This window comes from Dipodomys spectabilis, unplaced genomic scaffold (genome assembly GCF_019054845.1).
Source record: "Dipodomys spectabilis isolate Male_0828 unplaced genomic scaffold, ASM1905484v1 ptg000085l, whole genome shotgun sequence".
Lineage (NCBI taxonomy): Eukaryota > Metazoa > Chordata > Mammalia > Rodentia > Heteromyidae > Dipodomys > Dipodomys spectabilis.
Window position 1 is genome coordinate 3,905,530 of NW_024870762.1, and position 12,492 is coordinate 3,918,021.

The 12,492-nt window shown below is 55.7% G+C and overlaps 1 protein-coding gene across 1 annotated transcript in view; it reads left to right on the top strand.

The window, feature by feature from the left end:
* Grm4 (glutamate metabotropic receptor 4) overlaps positions 1–12,492 on the top strand; it is a 96,317-nt gene that overhangs the window by 36,394 nt on the left and 47,431 nt on the right. The window contains exon 3 of the mRNA XM_042684167.1: positions 3,164–3,380. Within this exon, the coding sequence (XP_042540101.1) occupies positions 3,164–3,380 (217 nt within the window). The remainder of the gene's footprint in view (positions 1–3,163; positions 3,381–12,492) is intronic.

The following is a 12,492-nucleotide window of genomic DNA, read 5'->3' on the forward strand; positions in this document are numbered from 1 at the left end:
TGTGTGGGGACATGTCAGGCCCAGGGCCCTCCCCTGCTTCTTCTCGCTCCAGGCCCAAATTCAGGCTATCTCTCTTGGGAGGGTAGCCTAGCATTTTATTTTGCTTTTCTTAAATTTACAAGCTCTTTTTTAAAAAAAACTGGGCATTTCAGATATATACTAAGCAGAGCACTGAACAATTGTCCATTTCTTCTCCCTCCCTCCCCAGCCTCACCCCTGGTTCCTGTTTTGTTCTTTTTTTAAAGATTTTTATTAGCATATATTAATTGTACAAGAATTTCACGGTGACTTTTCTTTTTTTTTTTTCTGTCGGTTGTGGGGCTTGAACTCTGGGCCTGGGCACTGTCCCTCAGCTCTTCAGCTCAAGGCGAGCGCTCTACCACTTGAGCTACAGCGCCACTTCCGGTTTTCTGGTGGTTTATTGGAGATAGGAGTCTCATGGTCTCTCCTGCCCGGGCTGGCTTTGAACTGCGATCCTCAGATCTCAGCCTCCTGAGTAGCTAGGATTACAGGCGTGAGCCACCAGCGCCCGGCTTCACGGTGACTTTTCTGTACAAGCACACGGTACCTTATCATCCTCGGTCCTCTCTCGCTCTCTGTTCTCTTCAATTTTGTCAAGGCAGACCTCACAGCATCATGTCACCTCAGTGTATCTCTAAGCGGTTGTCCTGGACTTGGGACAGTCTCTTTCCCCAGGACATTTGGCCACATGTGGAGATACTTTTGGTTGTCACAGCTGGAGGAGAATGTGCCACAGACACATAGTGAGTGGCGGTGCACAGTCCTCCCCAGGGGGGCGCTGAGACCACCAGGCTGAGACCCTGCTCAAAAGCTGTGGTCTCTGAAAACCAGTGAGCTGCAGCCACCTTGCCCTCCTCCACCTCACGCATAGCCAGGGCTCTGGTATCGATCCCGGACAGGATCGCTGATGGAGTCACATCTCGGAGGGCGCTGTCTGCCTGCGGCGTGCGCCCCAGGGCAGTCAGTCAGGCTTGTGACGCGCTGACAGACGTGGGAAAGGAAACCCGTGCACTCATGTATATTCAAGTGTGATGTGAGTGCGTAGCTGTACACTCCAGATGACAGAAGGCACAAGGAATGGCCCAGCCCAACCCTGCACTGCCCCTTGGTGAGGGCACCACTTTGCTTCAGAGCAGCATGATCTATGCCTCTCCTCACGCTCACAGACATGCCAGGCTCCTTGATTGCCATTGTTTTTTACCCTGCCATGTCTTGGAGAACCCGTTCAGAGCAGGACAGGGAAAGATACCTCATTCTGTTTTCCACAGCTGTGTGACATGCCTTGATGCCTGCTTTAATCATCCTCTCTTGATGTACATATTGGTTGTTCCCAAAGTTTTGCTGTTGCATACAGTACCACAGTAAATAGCATAATGTACTCCGGTTTGTGGCACGGGGATTTGAACTCAAGGCTAGGAAGGCACTATACCACTGAATCCCATCTCCAGTTCTTTTTGACACTGGTTATTTTTCAGATGGAGTCTCACTTCATTTCCAGGTGCATACCTGGACCTCACTTGGCCTATTTGATGTTCCTTACCTCATCCATTCTCGTGGCTCAGAAAATGAAGTCTCAGAATAGTCTTGTGGGTTTTTCTTTTTCTTTCTTTCTCTTTGGTCAGTTGTGGGCCTGGGCTCTGTCCCTTAGCTCTTCAGCTCAAGGTTAGCGCTCTACCACTTGAGCCACAGTACCACTTCCAGCTTTTTCTGCTTATGTGGTGCTGAGGAATCGAACCTAGGGCCTCATGCATACAAGGCAAGCACTCTACCTCCAAGCCACCTTCCCAGCCCCTCGTGGATTTTTCTACCCAGAGTAGGCCTGGAACCTCAATCCTTCTGTTGTTAGTTCCCCAAGTAGATAGGTTTACAGGCACAAGCCACCAGCACCTGGCTTTGCACTCCATTTTATAAAGACCCCAAGAGCTACAGTGAAAAAGCCTAGGGAATTACCCTCTGGTCTCTCCAACCTCCCAAATCAATCAACTAAAAGCCGAGGGAATTAACTACCCTCTGGTCTTTCCAACCCCCCTAAGTCAATCAACTTTTTCCTTCCTCTCTCCTCATCCTGCAGGTCCCAGGGATTTGGGTTCAGTGGGAAGCATTGGTGAGGGGCCAGCTGGGAGGTTGTCTTGGGGGCTCTTTTGGTGATTGGCATCGTCGGTGGAGGGCAGACCCTTGCCCCATCTGTCTTCCCCTTGGCTGTTTGTTCCTTTATTATACGGTGGTTAGATTCCCTTCTCTGCTCCAGTCAGGCGGGTCTCTTGCTCTGTACTCACTGCTGAGCTCAGCCCATCTACCCGTCCCGGGGAGGGTGGGGCTGGGAAGAGGCTGGAGCAGGAGACTTGGGTGTGCCCTGCAGTTGCCCGAGAGGCAGCACCTGCCTCACTGGGCCCTGTGAGCAGATGGCAGAGAGAAGGGACCTTCAGAACCCCCTGCTCTGTGTACCTGTGCTTCTGTCCATGGTTGAGGGTGAGGGTCAGGGAGCTGGGACCGGGGCTCTCTCTCCTCTGAGCTGGCCAGGAGGAAGTTGCTGAGCCCAGAAACCCCGCTGTTTGGTCACTGCAGAGGGTGCTCCTGGGGCCAGAGGTTGGACCAAACGATTTCCTAGGGCTCCTTGGGTACCCATCTCCCCACCTTGAACACCAGGCTGAACTTCTTCCCCACTTGGACATGTTCCCCAGACCGGCATCTCCCAGCTGGTGGTATGGCTCCTGGCATGTGAGTTCGTGTTTACGTATGGCACTGGGAGGGGGTTGGGTGCATCAGAGGTAGGATCTGGTAAAGCTGGTGGGAAGACTTTGGGGGTAGGAGGCTTGATGCTTCTCACCCTGCTTCCCACCAGCCTCACCCCTGCTGGGGTGGACAGGATCTGGGATTACTGAGGGGTAAGAGGCGGGTGGCATGGAGCGGAGGCAGGGCTGACCACCCTTAGCTTTCCTGCTTCCTCCGGCGTCAGGTGAGGCTGGATCTGTCCTGCTCATGTTATGGGGTCTCCAAAGGATGAGGGAGTCTGTGCCCCTGGAAGTGCTGGCTGGGGTCCCAAGGCTGTGGGGTGGGAGAGGTTGGTGTGTGGGGCCATGGGGTTGGCTGGGCTGGGTGGACTGACAAGTGCCCCCTCAGTGTTCCCTCTCATTCCCTCCAGATCCCCCAGATCAGCTACGCCTCCACCGCTCCCGACCTGAGCGACAACAGCCGCTACGACTTCTTCTCCCGCGTGGTGCCCTCAGACACGTTCCAGGCCCAGGCCATGGTGGACATAGTCCGTGCTCTCAAGTGGAACTACGTGTCCACGCTGGCCTCGGAGGGCAGCTATGGCGAGAGCGGCGTGGAGGCCTTCATCCAGAAGTCCCGTGAGGATGGTAAGTCAGGTAGCCTCCGGCTGTGTGTGGGGAAGGAGGTGTCATCGCTGTGCAGTGATAAGGGGACCAGGCAGGACGTGAGCTGGGCCACCCTCAGCCGCACCTTCTGTGGGTCTCAGTCTCTCCTTTGAGCTGGGTTAGAACCGTGGTCTCCTGGATGCTGGGTACTCCGAGGGGTGTGTGTGTGTGTGTGTGTGGGGTGAGGCCCTTTGCAGACATGGCTGGCTGAGGAGGAGGGGCTGTGGGATGCAGCTGTCCTAACAGGGGTGTGTGTGTACATGTGTGGGAGTCCTCTCCTTACACCAGTAGGTGGGCTGTGCTGGTTTGGGCCTTCATGAAGACCCGATCCCTGCTGCTGGGATGCAAGCGGCTCTGGGTACGTGGTTTATCCTCCTCTGGTCTCTCCAACTAGCTTGTGTTTGCTAAACTGCCTCCCGCAGTGGCTCCTGAGACAAAGCTTTCAGGAGTCCCTTTGGTCTAGGGCTCTCACAAGCGTTGACATTGTGGCTTGTAATTCAGGGCCCCGAGGCCTGGCTGCTGATGCTGTGGTGCAGACCTCCTGAGGTGTCAGGCAGTGAGCCCCTGCCTGGGACCCCCTGTGGGGAGGCAGGGATCCCCATGTCCAGCCGGGCAGCCCGTCTTGTAGAATCCATCCACCCATTTCTGGCTTTGCTCAAGGCCCTGTCTCTAAGTAGCACACCTGCCACTCTTCACCTTGGATTGTGGTGTCCCTATATTTATACCTGCAGGGCTCCAGGACTGTAATTGCTTTTCCTAAGGACCACGGTGTCCGGAGGCTGGCGCTGGTAACACCCTGCAGGCATAATCCTGCTATAAATCTCCAACGAGCCCCTTTAATTGTACAGCTGAAGCTGCCTGGGTGCCACAGCACAGCGGAGGGGCGGTGGTGGGAAGTAGGCCAGCGCTGACTGATGGTCCTGGGCTATCCTCACCTCACAGACGGAGGCAGAGGGAGGGGCAGGCTGGCCAGACCTGTCCACCTGCAGGTAGCTGGCAGCAGCCCCTTGAGTGACAGTTTCAGAATGGAACCATAGTCCCCCATCTCCCCTCCCCTCTGGCAGCCCACACGCCCTTCCCTTTGCTGAGAGGTGACATACCACCCTCATAAACTCTGCTTCCTCTCCTCCCAATGGTTGACTTCTCCCCCAAGCAAGCCTGCTGCCTTTTGCTTCAGGTATGACCTTTCTAGCACTTGGAGATAAAGGTAGTGGACAGGGGAAGGGACAGAAGGCTCAGAGTTTTAGTGTCCCTCAGTGTTAGTCTTTGCCCTAGCAGACTTAGAGGGGCCCCTAGGACTTCCACGTACCGGCATCAGCTTTAAGGTGACCCCTGCCCTGTCAGGTGGGCACCCCGGTTTACAGGAGGGGAAAGAAGAAGAGAAGCTACCCAGTAACTAGCAGGTCACACAGAATGCAGAGTCAGAAACAGGGAAGCCTCTGGACTCCAGGAGTAGAGGTCTCAGCTGTTCCTGTCTCCTCGTTAACTCTGTCTTGTACCCCTGGTGCCCCCACCCCTTCACCCTTACTGAGATCCAGGTAGATCACCCCATGTGTGAGTTTGTTCCTGTGCGAGGCAGGCAGACAGATGGACAAACAGAAACACACACGCACACACAAACACTGCCAGGAGGGACGGGAGATTCATTCCAGATATTAGGTTCTAGGTGAAGGTAGAACTATGTGAATTGTTTTTACAAGCAGCTAATCAAGTGTTGGGAGTTAGAAAAAACAAAGTCTACTCAAAATGTAAAAAAGAATAAAAGCCTCACAGGCCAGAAAAACTAGAGACTCAGCTGCTATGCCAGGGCCCCCAGCCCGGGCCCTCCTGTCCTGGCTGAAGGGTCCCACACATAGCGCCCACCACCCCGGGTGCCATCTGCACATTGCTGAAGGTTTGGCTCCCTGCCTGTCCACAGACTCTCCTTCTGTACCAGTCTTTCCGCACTGGGCAGTCCTGGGGGCCTGGCCAGGCTATGGGCAGCTAGCTGGGTCCCCTGGCCCCACCTGTTCAATAGGATTTTATTTGGAGGAAGGTCTTTGGGTGGGTGTAAAAGAAAAGGAGAGAGAAAGCCTGGCTGCAGCCTGGCCAAATTGAAATCAGAATTGAGTGGCTGGTAGAAAGAGGCCGCTGTACCTTGTAGCCTAATCCCTGCGAAAGATTAAAGATGTCTTCGGCCGTATATTGTATTGATTTGTCCTCTGAAGTATAAATCATCTGCGAGTTGCTCAGAGGAGTTGGGCAGGGAGGGGAGCACACACTGGTCTCCAGCTGGGGGACACACATCACAGTGGGAGTGAGTGAGTCCCAGGCGCCTAGTCTGGGCTGGGCCCCATTCTGTAGATGAGTAGACAGGGGTCAGAGAGGGCAAGTGGCTTTCTCAAGGCCACACAGCCAGAATGTGGAAGAGCTGGGGATGGGCACCTAGCTTTGTCCTCCAGCTAGAGAGCCCCTATCAGTGGGGGCTTATCCATTGGGAAGCCCAGCCCTGTCAGCCCCTGCCATCCTTACCTTCTTTGCTCTGGGCAAATACTGAGGCCTTAACCAAGCCTAGCCTGCACCACACCCCCTACCTTCCTCACCCCTTTTCTTGACTTTTTTGGAATCCTGGTGAAACACAGCTAGGACACAGCCAGAGCAGGACATGGAGCAGGGCTTTGGGACCCAGGCTCTCCTCCCCTCTTCCTGCTTCTCCCTGCTGGCTTTACAGCCACTGCAACATCGTCAGCCTCCATCAGATAGAGCAAACTGGCTCTGTGGCCCTGGGAAAGTTGTTGAGCTTCCTGGAGGTTCTTCGTCTGTGAAATGGGACTGAACAAGGCTGTCTTCAGAATGCAAGGTGTTCGCGGCGCACGGAGCTGAGGGCTCAGGGACGCCCCCTAGAGGGCTGACGTGAGGGTCTGGCGCTTGGCTATTCTAGGGAGGGAGGCCTGGGGAGCCAGGGGACCCAAGAGGGCTTATGGGGCATGGACTGAGGCTGCATGTGGGCTCAGGAATGGAGCTAGAGGAGCCAGGCCAGTCGGGTTCTTGCCATACAGCTGGTCTGGTGGGCCGAGGGCAGATAGTCAGAGAGGGCTCAGGCAGGTGCATGCATGTGAAATCTGGATGGTGACTTCTTTCTGTAGGGGGCTGTGGCACACTGGGCCTCTGTGCGGTCTGGTACGGCTCTCCCCTTGTGCATGAGGGCGGATGGGGGCCCTGCAGTCAGGGCTTCCTCTGTGGCGTGAGGCTAAGGCTGCGGGAGTAGGAGCTGCTTCCCGCTGGGCTCCTCAGTGGACAGACAGGATTAGACTCTCGGAGCAGGCCCCGCCTGCGCTCCCGAGATAAGGCAAGTGCGTCACTAGCAGAGGGAAAAGCGGTGGAGGGGTGGCACAGATCTGAAGGTGGCCCAATGCCTTGTGGGTTGGGGCTCTGGACACTAACTTTTAAGCTGTATAGCTTTTCCATATCCACGGGGTCCTATAGCGAGCCTCAGTTTCCCCATACTAGTGCCCTCACTTTCCAAAAGAGGAAAAACAAGGCCCAGGCATGCTAGGGCCTTTGCAGGGCCACCTAGAAGCATGGAGGGTCCAGCTGAAGTCTCGAGACAGCTGTGTTGTACAGAACTGGCCAGGCTGGAGCTCAGAGAGGTGGAGTAACTCCCCTAAGGCCCCACAGCCAGCAGGGCAGGAGTGGAACCTAGCTCGGGGTCTCCCTGGCCGTTGCGCAGCCCCACCTCCCATGCTGTGACAGAGAGGATGCCGGCCTCTGGGGCAGGGCCCTCTGCTTGACGTTTGGCTGGCGTCTTGGGTGGTGGATCCTGTGCTCCAGAGCCGGTGGCTCCGGCCTGCTCCTGGAGGATGGCATGCCCTGTGCTCAGCAGGACGCTCAGAAGCCTCACCTCTGCGGTGCTCCGTGGCCCCATTGAGATTCCAGAGACCACGCCGGGCTGGGCTGGTCTGACCTCCAGGGCTGAGCGGCAAACTTGCATTTCCATAGCTTCAGTCAGAGCCGTGGCATGCTTGGCTGCAAGGCCCTGCTTGGGACGGTGGGCGCTCACAGCCTGCAGCTTCTGCTCCCAGTCCAGCTGTGACGGGGCTGGGTTTCCTCTCGTGAATGGACCCGTCCTGTTGGGGGACTGGCCGTCTGAAAAGACTGGTACTGCTCACATCTGGGGAAGCCGGATTTGGCTTGAGTCCCCTAGAATCCCCTAAGTGGACACCCAGACGCCTGCCACACCCCCTTCCCTGGCTGACCTCATGTCTATCCACTCTCCCCTCCCTCTCCTCCAGCTACACTAGCCTCTTCATTGGTTCTCAAGCAAGAGGCAGCAGGAGCTTACCTCAGGGCCTTTGCACTGGCTGGTCTCCTGCCCCAGAAGCATCCCCCCCCCCCCCCCGTTTTATCCGTGTGGCCCAGATCCTTAGTATTCTCAGGTAACCCTTCTTCAGAGTGACCTCTCTGGCCAACCATCTAAGTCAGCCCTTCCTCACTATTTCCCTCAATTCTTATATCCTCTTGATTTCCCTTCATAGTGCTGGGCTAATTAACGTGTTTTCTATCCTATGGTCCACGGGGCAAGGTTTTTTTTTTTGCCTTGTTTGTTCCCTGCTACACTCCGACTATTTAGCCCAGCCCCTGGCACATAGTAGTTGCTCAATAAACATTTGTTGATTGGATCATTGATCACAAAATCCAGCCTCCAGCCACTCATTTGTTCTTTAGTTCTCCACCTGCCTTGGGCCTCAGACATTGATCTCCCAGCCTATGAAGGAGAAGACTGAGGCTGGCTGTGCAGGGGGCTGGTCAGGCCACCCTGAGGCCCCAGCCTCCTCTTCAGTGAGCTGACTTGTCTCCACCCTCTGCTTGGATTCACTGAGGACAGAAGTCCTATCCAGGGGCAGAAGGCAGCGGTTGGGCACTCAGCAGCGGTGCCAGCTTTGCTTGTTTGAAATGTGGGCTTCTCCTCCCCTCATTTCTCAATGAAGTCCCTGCCCTGTGTCTCATCCTGAGATACAGCACCTCCTCGCCTGGCTTTGTTTCCCACCTGTACAGGAGCAGCGCCAGGCCTCACTTCTTGGGTCTGATCAGCAGCCGGGGCCGAGCAGGGCAGAGCCTGGGGCAGCACCCCTGCCTGCGGAAGCTAGCTGAGCGTGATGACATGTCCCGTCCAAGTGGAAAGACACACCCCAGGGCCGCAGGACACAAGGGGAGAGGGGCGAAAGGGCAGGCCACGTGGGAAGCAGCGGGAGGAGAGCCTGGGGGCAGGACAGCAGATGGGACCCAGCAAGGGGCTGGCCTGGTGTGGCCACGAGACAGAGAGCCCTGCGAGGTGAGCTGACGTCGGCCAGCCCTGTCATTTGAAATGCTGTGGCACGTGGGCCTTTGTGTCTGCTTTACGCGGTGGTGTACTGGTGCCTGCTGCCAATACCAGGTGGTTCCATCACGGCTGAGCGTCCACTCCCTGCAGATTTCCCCTGTACATCCCCAGACTCAGATGCTCCTGGCGGGGTGGGGGTGGGGAGGCAGGTAGGGGGGAGAGTCGTTCTCCTGTCACAACAGCCCTGGGTCTGCTGAATCTTCTACCTCTTCCCCGTGGCCTGGGAGAGAAGGAGGACCTGCTCAGCCCCAGGCCCCTCTGCCCCCACACATCACAGGCCTCCATAGATGTGCGTGGAGGGAACTGGTAACCAGCCCTGGTCACTAGAACCGCTGCTGCCATCTGGGGCTTCTTCTATCTGTGGCAGGCTTGGGACTTGGCCATCCCTCATGGAAGCAAATGTTCCTCCTGGCCTCCCCTTCCCTCAGTCTATCCTGTGGTCACCGTGGATGTCCTCCGGTGACTTTACTTGGGAGATGTCCCTTGGAGGAGTTTTGAATGGGCAGTGCCTTAAGGCTCGCTGTGTAGGTGTCCAGGGGTAGCTTTGGGGCTTGGTCTTTCAGCTGGGGAATGAGTGAAGCCGGCTGTGTGGGGTCGGTGCCTGGTTCATGAAGACGCCTGATGGGGATCTGGTGGAAATGAGCTTGGGGTGTGTGTGTGTGGGGAAGCTGCGTGGTCTTTGAGTGTTGAATGGTGTTGGCAGCTTCTCAGGGTAGACGTGGATATCCCTGCTGGCTGACTTTGGGGGCAGCGGCACCAGGTCATGGCCCCAGGTCAGGCCTGCATGCTGTGCCTTCAGATCCTGTATTCTCCCAGGACTGGGATGGGAATGGTCCTTCCACATAGCCATCCCAGCCTATCAGCCAGGCCAACCTGAGCCTAGATCCGCCCATGTGTCCTATCACTCTGCTTGGAGGAGAGAGCATGAATTAGACCCAATATAGAGGTTCCCTGCTGAGCCACAGGCCCACCAGTCACAGCAGCAGGGTCTCCTTCCCAGCCCAAAGATTGGCAAGGTGCTGGTGTTAATGTGACTACTAGTGATTGCCAGGTCAATTCTGACCTGTTATGAAGATGAACCCCCTGCGCTGGTCTGGCTCGCCTCGGGGACTTTGCCTGTCCGCTCTGATTTTCCTGCCACTCTAGCCTGTGGCAGGGTGCTGACATCTCTCGATTTCCTCAGTCCCTGGGGCTGGGTGTCATGAGGCCCTGCTGCTTTTCTCTTGGCGTGGCCACTCTTCCCAGGGCTCCCTCTGATGTATGCAGCCGGCCTATCACGGCAGAGATGTGAGCCTGCTGCCTCTGAGCTTGACAGCAGTGACAGGAGGAAGATGTCACAGGCTGAGCTGTGCTGCTCTGGATTTGTGTCCTTTCCCCTGGATGGGAGACAGCGTGATCTTTCGTTTGCCTCCTTGCTGGTTCCACATGTGTGAAGATCCCTTAGGGCTTTCAGAAATTCCCTTTGCCTTTATGGCTTTGGCTCTCAAAGCCTAATTGTAGCAGAACTGGGTGACTAAGAGGCCAGATGTTGGGGCAATTGGTCAGGTTCAAGTTCTGTCTCTCCACCATGAGCTGGGCCACGTTGAGCAGTCACTCAAGGCTCTTTGCTTGTTTCTGCCTTTGTCCGTGAGGGATGTGAACAGGGCTCCATGTAGGGTTGCTGTGAGGTTGGCACAGGCCTGGGCATGGCATTAAACACCGTGCTGGGATAGAAGGCTTCTGGCTGGGAGTCAGGGCTGAAAGTTCTCGTCCTGGCTCTGGACGGCTGTGTGACCCTGGATGGGTCACTGTCCTCTGAGCCTCAGCATTTTCACTGGGGTGAAGGGGCTGGTGTCGATTGTTGCATGCCGTGGCTCTTCTAGCCTGCCTGGCCTCATGTGAGCTTGGCCTCGTGTTCTTGCACCCAGTGAAGCCCCAGTGGAGCTGGTGGGTTTGCTCAGCCCCGGCCCCTTTGGGGCCTTTACAGGTGTCTCTGACCTAACTTCTGTTCAAGTTCATCTCGTCCTTCTCCTGCCTCCTTACTTGAGCCTCTGCAGTCACAAAGCTCACTGGGCTCCCGTGGGACAGGACCCCTTCCAACAGCCCCCTGCTGTCCAGGCCACAGACTGCCCAGCCCACTGCCACTGACCTTTGACCTCCGGGACCCCTCTTCACCTCTTTGCTGACTTCTGGGCTTCTACCTGCTTTTCTCTGTGGAGTGGAACTCCAGGCACCCCAGAAATCCCTCTGAATTCCTTAGAGATGCAGCAGAGCAAGCCTTTACATCAGCAAAGAAGCTCAGAGAGGGACAGTTACCTGCCCAGGGTCACACAGCTGCCTGTAGACTAAGTTTACACCCGGTCTCACTCGCTCCTCCTCCAGCCCTGCTTCAGGCCAATAGGGGGCCACTGTGTGCCAGTGGCCAGCTTCCCTATTCCATACCTGGTGACCTTGGAAAGGTCCCATCCTTTTCTGGAGAAAGGGGCGTATGCCTTCCATGGGTCCATGCAGGTAGACACTTCTGCCTTGTCTTCTGTATTTCCGGCCCAGTCCCCTTTCCCACAGTCCTTGAGCCTGCACAGATTCTATACTCCACACCAGCCCCTTAGCTAGCCGGGCCAGTGTCCTTAATTAATTAATTAATATTAGTATTACTTTGTGCCAGTACTGAGATTTGAACTCAAGACCTGAGAGCTCTCCCTATTTTTTTTTTCCCTACTCAAGACGGACTTTCTGCCACTTGAGCCACACCTGCACTTCTAGCACACCTGCACTTCTGGTCCTTAATTGGAGATAAGAGTCTGGTGGACTTTCCTGCTGGGACTGGCTTCAATGGCTCCCTAGTAGCTAGGATAACAAGTGTAAGCCACTAGCACCTCGCTTCTATTTTTATTTTTTCTCAGTACTGAGGATTGAACTCAGAGCCTCACATTTGCTAGGCAGACACTTTACCACTTGAGCCACGTTTGTAGCTCCCTTTTATCCTGGTCATTTTACGCCCAGGCTAGCCTGAGCTGTGATCCTCTTACTTGTTCTTCCCCGTGTCACTGGGCATGACAAGTAGATGTCATTCTACCCAGCCATTGATTGAGATGAAGGCCCGTGAAGGCTCATGCTCTGGCTGGCCTTGAACTGTGATCCCCCAATCTGTCTCCCAAGTGGCTGGGATTATGGTCTTGAGCCACTGAGCCTGGTTTGTCCTTTGTCTTAATGCACAAATGTCCAGGCATTAGCCATTGAAACAGAAGTCTAGTCCCAGCCTGAGACCCTGTACTGCAGCCCTGAGGAGTGGCCCCCTCTGATGGAGACACTTGAGGCCAGGCTCCCCAGGGCTTTCCCAGGCTCCCCAGCTGCAAGGGGGGGAGGAAAAGAAGGAAGGAGAGAGGAGGGGGGGGAGAGACAGAGACAGAGACAGAGAGGGGGGGGAGCATCAGGCATCAAGCATTCTTGGGGCCTCAGCATCTCAGAGATTTGAGTTTGGAGTTTGGACTCCAGGTCACACAGCTCCTGGGAGGGTGTGGCTGGGGTGTGTGTGTGAGCCACAGGGTGTCTTTGTCATCTTCCTACCAGTCTTTTCATTCCTGGTCTTTGCACAGCAATGCATTGTCTGCAGAATACATATTTATGAAGGATCTACGGACTAACACCCCTGGCCCCATCATCTGGCAAAAAGGCTGGAGGCAGCTCTCAGTGGACAGGTCCACACAGCACTGTTAATGAGATTTCAGGCAGGAACGAGGCTAGTGGGGGAGATGC